Here is an 18,855-nt window from a genome sequence, read left to right as displayed (position 1 = left end):
ATTTTTTTTAATATATCTTTTAGGACTTTGTGATAATTAAAATATGATTTAACTGATAGTTGATAAGCTGGCTCCGTTTGACCAGTAATATTTTAAGAAGTAGCTTCTGAGAAGAACAGATATTTTGGAACAAAACTTTTGGAGTTGTGTAAATATGCACACTTATACTTCCGATCATATCTATCAAAATTTTATATGAAATTTTGTACTATAATTATGAAGATAATAAGCATTGAATAAAAGAAGAAAATGTAATTAAAATGGGCAACTTTGATTGCTAAAACAGTTGACTGCTGTCATAATCGTACTTGGCGTTTGCCAAAACGATTGTGTGAGCCATTGTGTTCTTTTTGCGCTCTAAAATCGCATTGGTTTGACGTCGACAAGGGTGGTGCGCTTAAAAAGTTCGCCTCCATCGTTTTGTCGTTGTCGCGATCATATTCTTTGTTTTGTATAATTTTATATCGCATAAAGTCGTGAGTACGTTAAATTATATTGTGTGCCGGAAATGGATGCGCAAAAACTTACTGAATTGCTCCGGGCTACTATCGAACCGAATCCCGAGCAGCGAAAGGCGGCAGAAGACCAACTGGCCCAAGTAAGTGTGATTAAAACATTTGAGGTTATTTAAAGCATCAAGGTGCTATTGAAGTCAATTTTCTTTCCAATTAAATCAAGATGTTTGAAGCAATTTGTTTACTATAAACTTGAATAAGGACAATGTATTAATCAGAATATTCAAAGTCCCATTATTGTTATTTTTAATTTGAGTATTGTGTAGCACGTGTTTTGATTTCCTGTATAAATTTCCCATATATGTATCATACTTTACATTTAGATATTTAGAGATAATTGGAATTATTATTGAAAAGAAGATCGTCGTAAAAACTTCGAAAAATTTGAACTTGTTTCGGATTTTTTTTTATATCCTAGCCAAGACAAAACTTATGTTAAAATTAATTAGGAAGCATGACGTATCCGATATTGAGTGGTGCCACACAAAAATATTTAAGAGTAGCTTTAGTCATATTAGTATGTCAAGTGTACTTTTATATATTAGAAATGTATAGTAGGAAAACCACTCGAATAATTTTTTTGTAAACGAAAGTATGCTAAGAATTGATGCAGTATCTGTGAATTAAAAATTATTTAAAAAAAATGTGTGTATATATAACGGTCAGCTAATAACATTCGAAGTTTTGATTTGATGAAAATAGTAATGAAATATACAAAAGGAGTTTTAGATAATGATAGGATTACGGCGGTATTCGTCAATTAACATTCTGTGAATGATGCCAGAATCTGTTTTCCAGCCGAACCTGGACGTAATAAACTATAACTAAACTAAGTTTGGAATTGCATGAGATATGTGAATGAATATTGTTTTCATTAAATTTGAACATACTAAATTACTTGTATACATTTCCAGATACACAAAATTATTGGATTTGTACCCACAATATTGCAAATTGTTATGCAAAACAATGTAGATCAACCAGTACGACAAGCCGGAGCTATTTACCTTAAAAATCTACTAACGAACAGCTGGTCAGATCACGAGTCGAAAGCGGGTGAGCCAATACCCTTCTCTATTCATGAACAGGATCGTGCTATGATACGTGGGTCAATTGTGGATGCAATCGTGCACGCTCCAGACATTATAAAGTTAGTTAAACATTTCGTTTGTTATTTTCTCTTATCTAAATGTTAATACTTTTAGAGTACAACTGGCTGTATGTGTAAATCACATTATTAGGAATGACTTTCCCGGACGTTGGCCTCAAGTGGTCGACAATATCAGCATTTATCTTCAAAATCCAGGTTAGTACATGTATATCTATAAATGTAAAGTACTAACTATTTAGACGTTTCAGTTGAGTTACACAATTCAAATTTATGAATTCTCTATTCCAGATGTAAATGGATGGAATGGCGCTTTGGTGACTATGTATCAATTGGTGAAGACATATGAATATAAGCGTTCTGAAGAGCGTGTTCCCTTAAATGAAGCAATGAATCTTCTTCTTCCAATGATTTATCAGCTTATGGTTAATTTGATGAATGATCAATCTGAGCAATCGATGTTACTTCAAAAACAAATATTAAAAATCTATTACGCCTTAACTCAGTACACACTGCCATTGGATCTTATTACTAAAGAAACATTTTCGCAGTGGATGGAAATATGTCGGCAAATAGCCGAAAGACCAATACCAGATTGTTCACATATCGATGATGAGGAGAAACCTGAATTTCCTTGGTGGAAAGTAAAAAAATGGGCCTTACATATAATAGTACGAATGTTTGAACGGTATGCTCTGCCGATATCTATTTAAGTATTTATTTAAATGACTTTAAAATATATTTTAAACATTTTCAGTTACGGTAGTCCACGAAATGTAGTAAGTGAGAAATATCAAAAATTTGCAGAATGGTACCTTCCAACATTTACATCTGGAATTTTGGATGTACTACTCAAGATTCTTGACCAGTATAGAAATCACATTTACGTTTCTCCTCGCGTACTCACCGACATTTTAGCTTATTTAAAAAATGCGTAAGTAAAAATTTTACAAACAGCACAAAAAATATCATATCATACAAATACTCCACAGAGTAAGCCACGCATATTCTTGGAAATTAATAAAACCTCACATGGTAGCTATAGTACAAGACGTACTATTTCCTATTATGTCTTTTACTGATGCCGATCAAGAATTGTGGGACACTGACCCACATGAATATTTGAGGTTAAAGTTCGGTAAGTTTAGTTTCTTTACCTAAATATATGATTCACTTATATTATTCCTTATTATTCTTTAAACAAGATATATTTGAGGACTATGCAACACCGGTGCCAGCCGCGCAATCTCTGTTACATACCGTATGCAAGAAACGGAAAGGAATTCTACCAAAGGCAATGAATATTATTATGCAGGTACTGTAAAAACTTGCTTCCTTTTGGCGACCAAAATATACATGAGCTTAATACACATTTGAATAGATCATAACCTCACCGAATGCGGATGATAAACAAAAGGACGGTGCATTGCATATGATTGGAACTCTAGCTGACGTGTTGCTTAAGAAACGTATTTATCGTGACCAAGTGGAAACTATGTTAACAACATACGTTTTTCCTGAATTTCAAAACCCAGCAGGTCATATGCGTGCCCGTGCTTGTTGGGTGCTCCACTACTTCTGCGAAATCCAATTAAAGAACCCGCAGGTTCTAGCGGAAATCATGCGCTTGAATATACATGCATTACTGAATGATAAAGAGCTTCCCGTTAAAGTAGAAGCGGCTATTGGCTTACAAATGTTCTTATCAACAAATGACGATGCAGCGCAATACGTGGAGAGCCAAATAAAAGAAATAACAAAGGAGCTATTAACTATTATCCGTGAAACCGAAAACGAGGATCTAACAAATGTTATGCAAAAAATTATGTGTACATTTACTACTCAGCTGCTACCGGTGGCCATGGAAATATGCCAGCATTTGGCCACTACATTTAGCCAAGTTCTTGAATCGGAAGAAAATTCAGACGAGAAAGCCATAACTGCGATGGGTTTATTAAATACGATAGAAACCTTACTAACAGTTATGGAAGATCATCCCGATGTTTTATTAAATCTGCATCCCATTGTTATTAATGTGGTTGGTCATATATTCCAGAATAATATAACCGGTAAATACAATTATTTCCTTATACTCATGTTAATTTCTTACCAGCATATTTATTTACCACAAATTAACGAACTAAATTATGTGCCATTGTAGACTTTTACGAGGAGACATTCTCGTTAGTTTTTGATTTAACGGCAAAATCAATATCTCCGGAAATGTGGCAGATGATGGAGTTAATTTATCAAGTTTTTAAGAAGGACGGTGTTGACTATTTTATTGATATAATGCCGGCATTGCATAATTATGTTACAGTGGATACGCCAGCTTTCCTTTCCAACCCTAATAGGCTCCTGGCTATGTTTGATATGTGCAAAACTGTAAGTTAAAAACATATAAATGGCATATGTGCATTTATTTAAAATTTCCATTGTCAATTTTCCAGATGTTAACTACTAATCCTGGCGAAGACCCAGAATGTCATGGCGCTAAGCTGCTTGAAGTTATAATTTTGCAATGTAAGGGCCAAATTGACTCTGTAATTCCGATGTTTGTAGAATTGGCTTTATCAAGACTCACTCGCGAAGTGCAATCATCTGAACTTCGTACAATGTGTCTGCAGGTAGGGATTAGTTGAACAGTACTGTTGAATGACGTATATTAAATTTGTTTTTATAGGTGGTTATTGCTGCACTTTATTATAATCCACAACTTTTATTGACTATCTTGGAAAAAATGTCGCAGCCAAGTAATGAATCGATTTCCTCACATTTCATAAAGCAATGGCTTCATGATACTGACTGTTTTTTGGGGTATGTAACACAGCCAATACATTTTTATTAACATACTTATTACATTTAAATTTATTAATTTATACATTTAAATTTACGCACTAGTATTCATGATCGTAAATTGTGTGTACTCGGGTTATGTACCCTGATTTCATTGGGCGACGCAAAACCACAAGTTCTCAGCGAGGTAGCTGGTAAAATTATACCGAACCTTATTCTCCTTTTCGATGGACTTAAACGAGCATATGAATCACGCGCACAAGAGGAAGAAGATGAGGAGGAGGAAGACGATGAAGATGATTGTGAAGGTTAGTTTTGGTATTATAAAATCAATATGAATCATATGACCGACCGTAATTTATCAATAGAAGCACTGTCTAGTGACGAAGATGAAGTTGACGAATTTGCATCCAACTTCCTCGAACAAATTGCTGAAATATCTAAAACAAAGGCTGCGGAAGCCGGTTTCGAAATGAAGGCTGAGATAAAAGATGATGAAGATTCGGATGATGAGGATGAGGAGTCTGTTGATGATCTTAATGAAACTGCCCTTGAAGGCTTTACCACACCGATCGATGATGAAGAAGAGGATTCGGCTATTGATGAATATGTTACGTTCAAAGAGGTCTTTTCTGGTAAAATACATAATCGAATATATGGCTTGTGTAACATTTTGATATTAAAATGTAATATATTCTTTAGCGTTGTCCACTCAAGATCCGGCATGGTATGCACTTTTAACATCGGGCCTTACAACTGAACAAACGAAAGCTCTCCAGGAGATTGTGGTCACCGCCGATCAAAGAAAAGCAGCTAAAGAATCAAAAATTATTGAGAAACGGGGAGGTTTTGTATTTCCACAACAAACCGTACCCAGTTCATTCAAATTCGGCTCATAATACTGGTCTGCATAATTATAACAGTGTGCGATATTTATTTCAGGAACATAAAATTATATTTCGAACAGAACAGGCATGATTATAAAAATTTTAAGATGAAATGCATTAAAAGAATATATAATATTAATGATATAACGAGATCGGTGCAAAATAATGTAATTATAAAGTGATTTCTCAAGACCATGCAAATTTTATATCAATTTGTATTATTTGAATATTTTCTATAAAAGAGACTCGATCATTAAGATTCTTATAGTTTTTTACTAATGAAATTACGAAACACAGCAATGGATTTTATTATGCAGTTATTTACGACAGTTTCCTATGGTCTCTTATGTATATTACTGATACATACGTACAGATATAAATAAAAGCTGGTAGTGACGTGGTGAAAAATGATGAGTGTTTTAAAGCACTTTTGAGCCTATAAACAATACCAAATTAGTTAAAATAAATAAGTATTTACTGTATTATCTCATTTACAAAGACCATTTGATACTGCAAATGAAAATGATTTAAGAGTATATGAATACATGAATTCATACGCATAAATCTAATTGACCATCAAGTTTACTCTTTAGAACTTTTTTATTTTGAAATAAATACAATTCATTTATTTTAATAGTAAAGAACAGTTGAGTTTAAATACACAACACAACAACATTTACATTATTGGTATGAAGAATAAATTCTTATAATCATCATTCATCGCTCATAGAATGGTTCACTAGATTCATTTGGGACAATTTGAGTTACTTTAATCTTTAAAAACGTGTACGAGTCAAAGAACATTAACATATGTACACATTTACCATGCCTTGAAGTACATAAATATTATTTTTTATTATCAGTCATAGAAAATTCCGTCAAAACAAGATTTGTTTTACTCTGAAAGGAGCGTCTACATAAAATGTTTAATCGATGTATGGATTTAGACAAGCTTTCGGCTGAAAGGAAATGGGACGAGGTATTCCATTGCCTTAAAATCGATGTAAACTCCACCATAGAGCTGGGCAGTATTAAAGGTAAAGATATAACTTAATCAAGGATAATTTATATATAAAAATGTATATGATGTGCAGTTTCTAAAGATAACAAAAACACCGATAAGTGGTTGGACGATTATAAAGGGACAATGAACTCATTAGAAGTAATTCTAGCTCTTATTCTGTTTTTCGACCAAATGTTCTATATCCTACTTTTGTGGTATTTAATTTGTTTTACAATCAAATTTATACGTTTTCGCGGACTAAAACATGTTGGAAATGGGCGCAGAAAATTTATTCCTTGGAAGGGAAAATTAAAATGCTAATCAAAAGGAAACCGGTTATGAGTAAAAAGAAAACCATAACTTTTGCAAAAGGCTCATTTGAAAATTATAAATGATATTGATACACATACTTGTATATTATTTAAGGAAGTAACTATATAAATAAATTTAAATTATAAAAAACATCAAAGGTTACGCGGATTCTTGTTTAAATAAATATATTTTATAACAATTACAAGAAGAAATTAAAGCTTTTGCAAACTCTTAATGATTAATTCAATTTTTAATGTAAAGGCAACAATATTTATTTGTCCAGTGAAATTCAATACAATCCAGTCGGTTCAGATAAGGCAACTTTTGCCGATGCAACTTAAATATACATATTATGAGAGGGATAGATAAGCACAAAGGAATGTTGGCTACCATTTCAATGATTGCCTTAGTGTTCAATTTCAAACGAATTAGCAAAATTATAAAAAACTTCCTTTAATTTTTCACGACAGATCGTAACAAGTGGAAAGAGCTCCTGTTCACGGTATTTGTTTTAATTCAACAAGTTTAACCTTTTCACATTCAAGATATCGATATATGAGTAAAATTTTATATCGATAATTATATATGCTATTGATAATTTCGTGCAGCACTATATTGCTATTCACATTGTATGTTTTGAAATACATATGATGTTTTGAATGTGGAAGCAAAAAGTAAAATCATAAAAATAGCTTTTTATAAGTAATAAAATAACAAAATGTCTAACAAGTGCTTAGGTGATGATGTTATTATAGAAGAGGTTGGATAAATTCTGCCTTTATTTGCTAAAAAGTATTTAATTGAATATTAATATTACAGATTCCGGTTTTTCTGTCCAAAAATCTTCAGGAAAATCTATATCTTTTCCAGTATCCCACCAAAACACAAATAAGCAACTTTGATAATTCTGCTGTAGTTAACTGCTGTGTAAAACCATTGAACCAGGAAGTAAAGGTTGATTTCGCATTAAACACAGAATCAAATTTTTATGACCGATTTAAAGGAGAGACATTTGCTTTGGCTTCGGACGGAAAATGTCAAACAAAGGGTGAACGACCGACTTACAAGCGTGGCATCATGGATAAACAAGCTTTCACAAGTACACGTTCGTTAGAGGATGTGGACAAGTATGTAGTTGGTATCCTCTCGGATAAGGAGTTGCATTTGACACCTTTGGCTAATATACTGCAATTACGCCCTTCATTATCACATTTTGATAAAGAAGACAAACGATTGAAGGCAGAACAAAAGGCCCTTAATGATGAAGATGACGAGGAAGAGTTACAACAAGTGACTGTAAAATTCGCAAAATCTGGTGTTGGAAATAAAAAGTCAAAAACTAAAGAAAAACAAGGATATGCCAGTTTTATAAAACGAAGCAGTGAAGAATCGTGGTGCGAGACATATTGGCACCCCCGAAAATCACCCACGGCAGAACTTGAAAGGCAAAAGTTATTTGCCACAAATCAGCAAATTAACTTGGCACTAGAATTAGACTTTCACAAGTATGTAAAGAAACTTCTACCTGAGGATGGTAAGGATCAGGGCATAGATGCCGTACTTCCACCTAAGGTTATAAGCAAATCTCGGTTAAAGTCGATGTCTCTTGTTGATCAACTTAAAGTAATTCTGAAAGATGGTGAGTGCTCTGTTATGACAATTTTGATGGTTTCAATTACATTTTGTTTCAGTGCGAATGATGAGTTTTGAGGATATATATTCAATAATTCAGGAATGTAATGATTGCAGTATATCGAGTGAAAAAGTTCTTCGAGCTTTACCCCAAGTTGGGGTACTGATCCATGGCAATTGGGTACCTCAGTCCGATATTATTTATCCTACGGATACATTATCCAACTCAAATGGTGTTTCTTCAGAACTAATGATACGTGCCCGGGATTACGTGGTAAATATTAAAGAAATATTTTCCATTCCGCGTTATTTATTTATTTTTTTATTTTTAAATAGCTTTTCCGATTTTCTCGCGTCAAGTACCTATATCGTCGTCAAGTAATAACGGCGACACAACTCCCACCTGATGAGGCCGCTGAGGTACTTCATTCTGTTGCTCGTCTTAATTCTGAAAAAAAGTGGGAATTGCTACTGTCTCCCAACAAAGAGTTTGAACAAAGATACCCAGAACTAATACAAAGACAAGAAATGGTTTGGCGAGCTACTGAGCAAACTTATAATGAAATGGACTTTGAGAAATCACCCAAGCGATCACGAAAACGGTCGATTCGAGAAAACAAATCGCAACCTGCTCAAATCTCTCAAACAGAATCATCATAAAAAAATGTTTATGTGCATATGAAAAATAAATAAAATATTATCTAATTATTTTTTAACATATTATTGATACATGTCACAACATCTTTCTGTATTACATCGCGATTATTTTTATTTATTTCGTATATAATCGATTTAGGTGTTTTTTTTATATATTCAATTAGTTTACTGTCTTTAATAACTGTGCATGGTATAGTAGCCAGAATTGGTACCTTATGGATTAATTCATATAAAGCACTCTCGAATTTTTTGCTCTTCAGTTCCATTTTTCCAATTTCATCAATAACCAGAAGTTCAAATTTGGAATTTGCACAAGCAATCAGGGGAAGTACAAGATTTTCAAAATCATCAATATAAATATAATATTTTCCCATCATTGGCATCTGTTTATTCTTCTCAGCACGATCTCTAAAACTGGCTGTAATTAATGTAACCAAATTTTATATGTTAAACATTCAAACCTTGCCAATACGCAACGCTGGCCAGACATGGACACAGCATCAAAACCAATGCGTTTACGTGATTGTTTATCCCTTACTTCCTCAGTTAAAAACCCCTGGCAACTGTTAATAACCCGAACTTCATCACATATTTTTCGCAATAATGTTGTTTTTCCCACACCTTAAAATAATTTTAAAATTCTCTGAGCATATCAACTGTTTAATATTTTTAATAAATACCCGGCAGGCCCGTTAATAGAATTATATTATGTTTGTGCTCTAGATCCATTGCTTCCATAAAAATTTCATCAAATGTCATTTTAAAACTAATGTAATGTTCACAATCTCAATTTACCTTTGGATTATTGGCTGAAAAACTGTAGTCAATTATGCTTGCCTCTAAGTGATTTAATAACAGCTATTTACCAGATATTTGAAATTAAAAACCAAGGTTCTACATTTGTGATTTAAGTTTATTTATTAATATTAATGAAATTAAGATATTTTAAAATTTCATTGCAAATGTTTTTAAAAGGGGTAAAATAAATAAAGGAAGCACACTGTATGTCACACGTCAACAAATTGTGTTTGCGTGTGACAACCTCGTACTCTTGACAATACAAAAAATCCGTGCTGAAATATGTTGAGTTAAAATTCATTAACTTTCGCAACTATAAGAAATAATTGTGTTTCTTTTAAAATGGCTAGTCCACGTACACGTCGTGTTCTTCAAGAATTAAAACCCAAGGATGAAAACTCGGTTTGTTAAAAAAATAATAAAATTAATATGTGTAGCTTCATACTATCATATTATTGTTCTACTCTAATATATAGAAATGCTTTGAGTGTGGTACACACAATCCACAGTGGGTTTCGGTTACGTACGGCATATGGATATGCTTGGAATGTTCAGGAAAGCATCGTGGTCTGGGCGTGCACATATCATTTGTACGTTCCGTAACTATGGATAAGTGGAAAGATATTGAATTGGAAAAAATGAAAGTCGGTGGAAACAGTAAAGCTAGAGAATTTTTCGAGGATCATCCCGATTGGGATGATCGAGCAGCCATTACACAACGCTATAATTCTAAGGTTGCTGCTTTATACCGAGATAAAATATCCGCTTTAGCCCAAGGAAAGTCTTGGGATTTACAAGAAGCACAAGAACGAATTTCCGCTAACAATACATTCAGCAACAATTATTTTGGTGACAAAAATATCAACTATACTTCTCATTCCAAAAGTAGTGGTTCTGAAGGTGGTTATCAGGCAGAGTCAAACATTGGATGTAGTAATGTTTCAAATAATTATCAGCAGTTCAATACGCCTGAGTTCAAAGAGCAGAAGGAGGAGTTCTTTGAGCGTCGAAAAATGGAAAATGCATCACGTCCAGAGTAGGTGTTGGTTTTCTTGCTTGTCTATTTTTAATTTTGAAATTAATTAATTCTTAAAAATATTCAGCCATTTGCCTCCCAGCCAAGGTGGAAAATATTCTGGCTTTGGATATTCTCGAGATCCGCCAACAAAAACTCAATCTCAGGAAATTATTGACTCCACGCTATCTTCCTTAGCTTCGGTAATGATAAATGTATATAAAAATATTACATTTTTTTATAAATTCTTTAAAACAGGGGTGGAGTTTATTTTCCGCAGGAGCGTCGAAAATTGCAAGTACGGCCAAGGAAAAAGCTGTCACGACTGTAAGCTTGGCTTCTTCAAAGGTATGTTTTGGTAATTGCTTTTGGTTGGATGTTTTTCGTACCTTTGCTATCGCTTCAATATGTAAGCTTCTTCAGGATATAGTTTTATTATTATGATTTTTATATTGATTTGAACAAGTAAGCCTATTCATATTTTTGTTGATTTTTTAGTTTATTTATTTATTTTTATTATAATTTCTTAGATTAAAGAAGGCGGTTTATTAGAAACTGTCCAAGGCCATGTTTCTGATGTGGCATACAAGGTTTGTACTTTTTAAGAATGCTTTTTACTTTGACTACTAAAAGATCTAATATTAAAATCAATTGAAATTCTTTTAGGTAACAGATATTGGGAAAAGAGGTTGGAACAATATTGGTGGAAGTAACGTAGCATCAAATCAATTTAATCCAAATGGGAACAATAACAGTTGCAACGATAATTCCTATCAACGATCACATTCCATTGGTGGTAATTTTTTCAGAAACATTAATTATTTGAACAATTTCTTCAATATCATTTGCTACGAATTACAGGTGACGGTGACTGGGAGTGGGGAGATAGTTCCTCTAAACCAACAATTACTCAATCTAATTCGTATCATCAACAACTCGGTGAAACGAATGATAATAATTGGTCAGGATTCGATTCTGGAGGATATCAAAGCGCTTATCAACAAACGAAAACAATTGGAGCTGGTCCTGGCCCGACATCGGTCAAGAAAAATACAAATATTCAACCAACTTCTCAAAAATTATGTGATGGTTTCAATAGTCTTGATGTTAAAAATGTAGCCACCAAAAATACCAATAATGGGAAGGCCACAGAGGAAGACGCTGCTTGGGATTTGCTATTGAATTAAAAGAGGTATATCGATTTTTGAAATGTTTAACAACTTTTTGGTGATTTTGCGCGAAGTGATATATGACGAAAACTAAATTGTAGAGGAAAGTGCTTTTCAAAGTTTTGTATTATGTTTTATTGCACTAGCTGTAATAAAAAAGTATATATGTATTTTCATGAAGGCATTCTCATAAAAATCTTAAAAACGTTAATTCCGCGCAAAGTCATCGATATATCTTTCAAGTGTTACATTGATTAGAAATTTAAAAAGTGTAATATGTTTTAACAAATAAATATCCATCGTATAACAAAATATATTCTAAAATTTAATAGTGATTTCGAAATATTCTTGTCTTAGATATGAATTTGAAAACCCAGCTAAACAAGTATACACCCTTTATGAGGGTGTATTCTGGAAGAATGAAGAACCCCACTAAAAATACCTAACATATTTGAATTTACCAAAAATAACTTTTTAAGCTATACCTCCCGCCACTGCTATCTCCTTTACTGACATTGATATTGAAAATTATTTTGAATCCAGAACTGCAACGTCAACATTCATCAACTCCACTATAGACTGCAGTCAGTGCTATTCACTAAGAGCATACAGATCTCTCAATTTGATAATTGGAACGAAAGCCGTTTCCAAGACAGTCAGATTATATGAAATATACTATTTGGTGATCATTACTTTGCCATTAATGTATATGTTTGGAATATTAAACAAGATATCTTAATGACACTAATTGAGCACTTGAGCGTAATCAATTCACAATTTTTCTTAATAATGAATGTTAAATTCTTTAAATTACGGCAATATAAATTATTTTCATTTATTTATATTATTTGAATATACTTCTATTGTTACTAAACAGCATTTCTTATAATCCTACAAGTTCGATTTGTAATTGTTTTGCTGTTACATTTCAGAACGAAAACTCAAAATATTAATGGTCAACTTGGTTGGTATGTACATATATACATGCATACATACATACGTATGTGTATGTATCCTAACTTTAAAAGGTGTTCATAAATATATTTTATGTAGTATAATCAGGCTTTGGAATCTCCGGATAAACTTGCTTTTGAGGCTTAAGCGGCACCTGAGGTTTACCTAGCATACTTGTGTATGACCAAGGCAATTGACTTCGTAATTCTGCGTTCACACGTGAGTTTGGCTGCATTGAGACATCTACATTTGAATAGCGGCTATTTAGAGGGGTTTCTGTTGAGAGGTGTTGAACTTGTTCCAGAGGTAAACTAGGAGAAATCGGCCTAGAGCTCGTAGCTGGGTAGTCAAGGCGATCAGGATGTGTATCGGTGTTGCGATACGATCCATTATTGTCAACTGTTTTCAATTGCTCACTATCATTTTGTATTGACACAGATGAGACTTGGCGAATTGTAGTCGAGACAATCGATGGTGGGTTTTCGTTCGAATTTATTTCATTTTGAATTGGCGTTCGAATTTGTTCAGTTACTAGCTCTTGTGTCCTTGCACCAGTTTGAATGGGTTTCAGTTCTGAACGGCGAGGGTTAGTGTCTACCGAATTGTTTCCAATGACTCCAATAGAAGAGCTTTGATCTCCAGAGATGTTGGTGGAACTTTCGTTTGTTATTGAATTAGAATTCTGAAACGAAATAAATCAATTTTAAATCCATTTTATACATGCAAATGATTATAAGTTCGTAGTCCTTACATTTTTTGCCAGAACATGAGATAACGACAAGCAAAATCCGGTACCAAAAATGTTAAGCAGCCATATGAGCACTACACGTGAACTCAAACAGGCCATAACGACAGCAGGTGTAATGAAATAAGCATCAAACTTTTCCATGATACTCATTAAAGCAGCATTTGTGGTATCAGCTCCGATATATGTAAATGCATCGTTGACTGTCTGAAATTTGAAATTTACCATTAATTATTAAATAATAATTGATTTGATGTTGAACTTAAATATGCGGAAATAATGAATTAGTGGAGTGGTTTTTATCTTTTAAGTGCCTTTTTAATATTTAAATGCATGAAAATGAATGCGCTGAACATTGTCAACAGGATAACATACACATATTTATGTAATATTTTTTTGTATTTTTTTGTTATTAATAAGAAATCAATGTGATTTTCATTCTAGAAGAAAAAATATTAAATCGAAGTATTTGCTGTGAAAAAACTTGATAAGTACCTCGAGGCACTTAAGTGGAATTAATTTAAGTACCTTCTCCGCTTTAGTGCCTCAAAAGCTTTACATCTTTAGCAGTGGCACTTAAGCGGGGATTACTGTAATATCGAGAAAAGGCTGAAAAATATTTGCTCTGAGTAAAAGATTGCGCCGTAAACAAGATTATATGTGATACTGTCAAGGGTCCCCGACATTTCATAAAATCGTTCTCGTTTTAATGGTGCCAAAGCATTTTCAACGATCAAGGAATGGTTTTCTGTTTATCGTCGTAACCGTATCAGCACAAATGATGCATTCCGTTCAATGAATTTGACTGAGTTAGTTAACAACATGGTCATCTCCAAGGAACACGTAGGTAATTGCAATTACGAATCGAAGGATTGAATGAAGGAATTGCATTATCGGAATGTTTTAGGACCGTTAAAAAAATTAATTACTTACTCTATATGAATAATTTTCAGTGTGTAGTAAATATAATAGAAAATAAAATAATGTTTTTTCATGTGTATATTTTACTTACAGTTGTGTGTATAATGTCACATATAAAATATCCAGTTGCTACGCCATCGAGAACACTTCCTCCGATTACAAACAAAAACCATGGCCAAAATGAAATGGCTGCAACAAAGTTTGTAACACGCCCACAAATTGAAGCTATCGTGTAAAAACATATTAGCATTCCTGTATATGCAAACTTTTAAACTTTTAACATTTTAATTGTACTCATACAACTTAATTAAGATAATAAAAAAAATTTTAAAGTTGATCAATTCTTTAAATTAATATTCAAGAAATTTCTTTGTTGTATGTATATTTATTGTTTATTTTTTAAGGCACTGTTTTCATCTACCTAACACAACTTACCTAAAACAAGCAGAGATGTCACTATCCATAATGCGCTTACTACCGCATATGTGATCAAAAATATATATGTCCGATTTGTAATGGCAAATGATTTCGACCAAATCATTTCAATTACAACTTCGTTTGAGAGACCTGTCGCTGATACTTTTGGATTTCCACAGTTTTCTCCTTAAAATATTAAGTAATCTTCATTTTTAAGGGGCATTATTCATAAATTTATAGGAAAAATTTTGAAATTTCATTCTTATAGTCAGTGGTATATGCTTAAGAGCTAAATAAAATAGTTGTTATAGTACGGCTTAATATACATGAATGTAATGTCATTATAATAAGGTACAAGTTATCGTCGTGACTACGTGGTGTGCTCAAATCGTGAATTATAAAATTTAAAATTTCGCGAAATGGAGATTATTATATACATATATATACAGTGGAACTTCTCTAACTCGAATCACCATAATCCACAAAAAAACCTCGAGTTAGAGAGTTTTATTTAAATACGTTAAAACATGTGCATATTCTGTAATTGTGTTTGTTGTACTATGCAATGCACATGCTTTTGTTAAATGATTTATGAAATCCATTCGAGTAATATCATATTTTTTATTCTCCTCCATACGATATAGGGGGACTCTTTTAAAATTTTAATTTCTGTACTATATCCCGGTCGAAAAGTTCGATTTATGAAAAGAGATTTGTATTAATTTTGACTTGGAGCTTCGAGTTAAGGAAGATTGAGTTGTGGAAAGAAATTTGTATGAAATTTGGTTTCTAAACGCTATTGCCAATACAAAAGTTCGAGTTATGGAGATCTTCGAGTTATAAAAGTTCCACTGTACATATATTTAGTAGAAGAATGTATAAATATTAAAAAAAACGAAAATTACCGTTTTTTAACACACCTCGGATTTTTATAACAAACATACCGATGACTATTTTTCAACTTCGAGGCGTTTGAACTTATTTAAAGTCAAATACACTAATACATTTATATAAAGTGTCCTCTTATTGATTACAAAAACTCTACTAAATTACATAGATGGATTTTCGTTGCTGATGTCTTGATACTTTAAAACGAATTAATAAAATTCAATATTTTTGATTTTTCTCCGATAATAAAATCAAACATGTGTCTAAATTATAATGACCACAATCTCCGGTCAGCGACTCAAATAGAGAAGTCAATATAGAGAGATAAATATTGTATACATATACACATATATAATATATGAATAAGATGTCCTTTTTTCATTATGTATAAGTAAGTGTGGGTAGCACGAAACGTCCAACTAGCCTGAAAGTCAAGTCAACCCGTTTACCGGAAAAGATTATATCAATTATACAATGATTTTCTATCGAGCCCTATCATCAGTGGATCTGCTCCATAATACAACTAGAATTTGCTTTCCCTATATATTAAATGTGGTCGTAGAATTTCAACTCGTGAAAAATATTAATTGCTTCGATAGGAAAGAGACAGTGGAACAACTAGTAGGGCTTGTGAAGTAGTTTATAAATGTTAATTCGAGCTGTAGATTAGCTAAGTAAAGTACTTAAATGATGTTACGATTAATCTTAATACCTACATACGTAGATTTCTTTAATACTCTTCTATGCGACAATTACAAATTTTAATTTTATGTATCTACAAAACAAAAAACACATACTTTGAAAGTAAATCAAGCGCATTACAAATTCAAAAGGATTTTTTGTTATATCTGTTGTTTCTTCGTTCTGGCAGCTCTCCTGTGTTATTCCGTATATTGACAAAGCAAGATAGACACAACCTTGGAGCTGAAAAGGTATCCATATTTAAATGTATGTATGTATGTGTGTACACGTGATTATGCAATGTATTAACAACAATTAAAAATTGAAAATATATATGTATGTACTATATATAGTGATTCACGCTTGTACTATGCTAGTATGTACCATGTATTTCCCCATAATAATGAAAATATATGTACGCGTATGTATGTATGTATGTTCAAGAGCATTTTGTTTAGATTGTTTTTAGTTTAGTTTATAAAAGCATAAAATAATAGTAATCATTGACATATGAAAGTCTCATAATTCGCACACATTGTTTTTTGTATTATTTTTTGATTTTCACGTTATTTAGGTTTCGTTAAATTCACAGTTATTGAACCTATCCGCATTCATATGTATGTATAACATATAAATTTTTCCGAAATAATTGGGCATTAAAAAACTTATTGAAATTACCAATATCACAATTGCCATGAAGGAAATGAAGCATTTAGCAAAACCAGTATTGACATTAGAAGCCATAATGTTTATATTGCTTTCCGAGAGTATTTTCAAGATAAATGGTAATCAAAAGGGCTTTTCCTTCGACCCTTCCTTAGGCTTTCACTGAGTAAGTTTTACTAAATACTTGTGACTTTAGATGAACTGACTGCGAAAATAGAAACCTTCGACGATAATGTCGATAGTGTTAACTGCTTAGCAGTTGCTGGCGTTGACGAAAGTGTGATTTGATGGAGTATTGTATAGTCGTTTATCATCTGGCGTTCAATTCGATATCTTATCAAAGTAATGACTTTTGCCGTTTCCAATTATGGGAGGTGGGGAATTCTTTAATTCGAGATACCAACATTACATATTTTTGTGCAAAGGTGTACTATTCGGGAATAGAAAAATGTGAAAATTTATGCAAAACTCTACGTAGTATTATAGTATACTCCTAAACTAGGTATTCAAATCGAATTGGCTTTTTATTCACTCGGCTTTATCAATCTCTTATCAAGTTAGTTTACATCATTATTAAATTTGATAAAAGCATGCACCGGCCAACATCTATATACATATGCACATGTATTGTATACGAATATCCCGCAGTCAAATCAACAAGTTACAAACTACTTTACAACTAGTACCAACCAGAAGTCCAACTAGGCGTTCGATTGTCTTTTTCCTGTGCAAACAACTAGTCTCTTTACAAGTTGAAGTTCTATGACCTGAGAATTACAGTGGAACTTCTTAGATTTGGAGAGACTTTAAGTTATAGAAATTTTCATTAAAACATACATTTTTCAAAAAGCTATAAAATATAGACTTACCCAAAGTTTTAGGTATTTACTTTCCAAAAAGTTTTATTTAAATACATTAAAATATGTATTCTTTAATTTTGTTTGTTGCACTTTGCTATTGTTTGGCTGTTGATGTCTGTATCTTATGCCTTTGTTACACGATTTATGAAATCTATAAGGGTAATATCATATTTTTTGTTCGTCTCCAAACAAATTCGGTGTGGGATTCGTGGAGGGAGAGATATTCCGTCGTCGAGTACTGGCATTCACTCCGGTGGATGAACGTCTAGCCACAATCCGCATCAAAACGAGGTTCTTTCCTCAAAGATGAAATATTTTCTGTCATCAAACAAACAGTCAGCGCATTTGCGTCTTGGCTCCCACGTCACTGTTGACAGTCATAACTTTGAAATTGGAGATAATTTCGTATACCTAGGCACCAGTATCAACACCGATAATAATGTCAGCCTTGATATCCTACGCAGAATCACTCTTGCTAACAGGTGCTACTATGGACTGAGTAGGCAATTGAAAAGTAAAGTCCTCTCTCGACGAACAAAAATTAAACTCTACAAGTCCCTCATTATTCCCGTCCTACTTTATGGTGCAGAAGCGTGGACGATGTCAACATCCGATGTGAAGGCACTAGGAGTTTTCAAGCGAAAGGTTTTGCGGAAGATTTGTGGTCCCTTAAACATTGGCAACGACGAATACCGCAGAAGATGGAATGATGAGCTGTATGTGTTATTCGACGACATAGACATAGTTCAGCGAATAAAAAGACAGCGGCTACGCTGGCTAGGTCATGTTGTTCGAATGGACGAAAGTGCTCCAGCTCTGAAAGTGTTCGAT

The 18,855-nt window shown here is 33.0% G+C and overlaps 5 protein-coding genes and 1 long non-coding RNA gene across 9 annotated transcripts; 4 read left to right on the top strand and 2 right to left on the bottom strand.

Moving 5' to 3' along the window:
- Positions 1 to 305: 305 nt before the first annotated feature.
- LOC105212992 (importin-7) lies at positions 306 to 5,565 on the top strand. The gene is made up of 14 exons (XM_011185452.3): positions 306 to 598; positions 1,430 to 1,665; positions 1,721 to 1,821; positions 1,915 to 2,311; positions 2,381 to 2,557; positions 2,616 to 2,761; positions 2,829 to 2,938; positions 3,005 to 3,692; positions 3,785 to 4,008; positions 4,074 to 4,250; positions 4,307 to 4,440; positions 4,525 to 4,727; positions 4,788 to 5,054; positions 5,122 to 5,565. The coding sequence occupies exons 1-14, from the start codon at positions 509 to 511 to the stop codon at positions 5,316 to 5,318; spliced, it is 3,147 nt and encodes a 1,048-aa protein (XP_011183754.2). The 5' UTR covers positions 306 to 508; the 3' UTR covers positions 5,319 to 5,565.
- A 638-nt stretch (positions 5,566 to 6,203) lies between these two features.
- Positions 6,204 to 6,778, top strand: LOC128921551 (uncharacterized). The gene is made up of 2 exons (XR_008470988.1): positions 6,204 to 6,343; positions 6,410 to 6,778. It is a non-coding gene; the product is annotated as an uncharacterized LOC128921551 (long non-coding RNA).
- A 441-nt stretch (positions 6,779 to 7,219) lies between these two features.
- LOC105212990 (DNA-directed RNA polymerase III subunit RPC5) lies at positions 7,220 to 8,969 on the top strand. The gene is made up of 4 exons (XM_011185449.3): positions 7,220 to 7,381; positions 7,441 to 8,260; positions 8,313 to 8,527; positions 8,590 to 8,969. The coding sequence occupies exons 1-4, from the start codon at positions 7,340 to 7,342 to the stop codon at positions 8,911 to 8,913; spliced, it is 1,401 nt and encodes a 466-aa protein (XP_011183751.1). The 5' UTR covers positions 7,220 to 7,339; the 3' UTR covers positions 8,914 to 8,969.
- On the bottom strand, positions 8,933 to 9,728 carry LOC105212991 (nucleoside-triphosphatase THEP1). Of its 2 annotated transcripts, XM_054229520.1 has the most exons (4): positions 9,706 to 9,724; positions 9,591 to 9,641; positions 9,372 to 9,531; positions 8,933 to 9,318 (listed from the first exon to the last, which is right to left on the bottom strand). In XM_054229520.1, the coding sequence occupies exons 2-4, from the start codon at positions 9,637 to 9,639 to the stop codon at positions 8,955 to 8,957; spliced, it is 573 nt and encodes a 190-aa protein (XP_054085495.1). In that variant the 5' UTR covers positions 9,640 to 9,641; positions 9,706 to 9,724; the 3' UTR covers positions 8,933 to 8,954. The 2 variants fall into 2 exon arrangements, with proteins under 2 accessions (XP_054085495.1, XP_011183752.1); XM_011185450.3 differs by having other exon boundaries at positions 9,591 to 9,728.
- Positions 9,729 to 9,919: 191 nt separating this feature from the next.
- Positions 9,920 to 14,849, top strand: LOC105212989 (ADP-ribosylation factor GTPase-activating protein 1). Of its 3 annotated transcripts, none has more exons than XM_011185447.3 (8): positions 9,921 to 10,110; positions 10,185 to 10,744; positions 10,812 to 10,926; positions 10,982 to 11,071; positions 11,254 to 11,313; positions 11,390 to 11,519; positions 11,585 to 14,438; positions 14,606 to 14,849. In XM_011185447.3, the coding sequence occupies exons 1-7, from the start codon at positions 10,051 to 10,053 to the stop codon at positions 11,908 to 11,910; spliced, it is 1,341 nt and encodes a 446-aa protein (XP_011183749.1). In that variant the 5' UTR covers positions 9,921 to 10,050; the 3' UTR covers positions 11,911 to 14,438; positions 14,606 to 14,849. The 3 variants fall into 3 exon arrangements, with proteins under 3 accessions (XP_011183750.1, XP_011183749.1, XP_054085490.1); XM_054229515.1 differs by having other exon boundaries at positions 11,585 to 14,543; XM_011185448.3 differs by lacking the exon at positions 11,254 to 11,313 and having other exon boundaries at positions 9,920 to 10,110.
- On the bottom strand, positions 12,693 to 17,627 carry LOC105212988 (uncharacterized). The gene is made up of 6 exons (XM_011185445.3): positions 17,177 to 17,627; positions 16,615 to 16,741; positions 14,948 to 15,115; positions 14,604 to 14,737; positions 13,598 to 13,798; positions 12,693 to 13,528 (listed from the first exon to the last, which is right to left on the bottom strand). The coding sequence occupies exons 1-6, from the start codon at positions 17,240 to 17,242 to the stop codon at positions 12,938 to 12,940; spliced, it is 1,287 nt and encodes a 428-aa protein (XP_011183747.1). The 5' UTR covers positions 17,243 to 17,627; the 3' UTR covers positions 12,693 to 12,937.
- Between the last annotated feature and the right edge of the window lie 1,228 nt (positions 17,628 to 18,855).

The sequence above is a fragment of the Zeugodacus cucurbitae genome, chromosome 4 (assembly GCF_028554725.1).
Source record: "Zeugodacus cucurbitae isolate PBARC_wt_2022May chromosome 4, idZeuCucr1.2, whole genome shotgun sequence".
Lineage (NCBI taxonomy): Eukaryota > Metazoa > Arthropoda > Insecta > Diptera > Tephritidae > Zeugodacus > Zeugodacus cucurbitae.
This window is presented reverse-complemented; position numbering and strand designations above follow the sequence as displayed.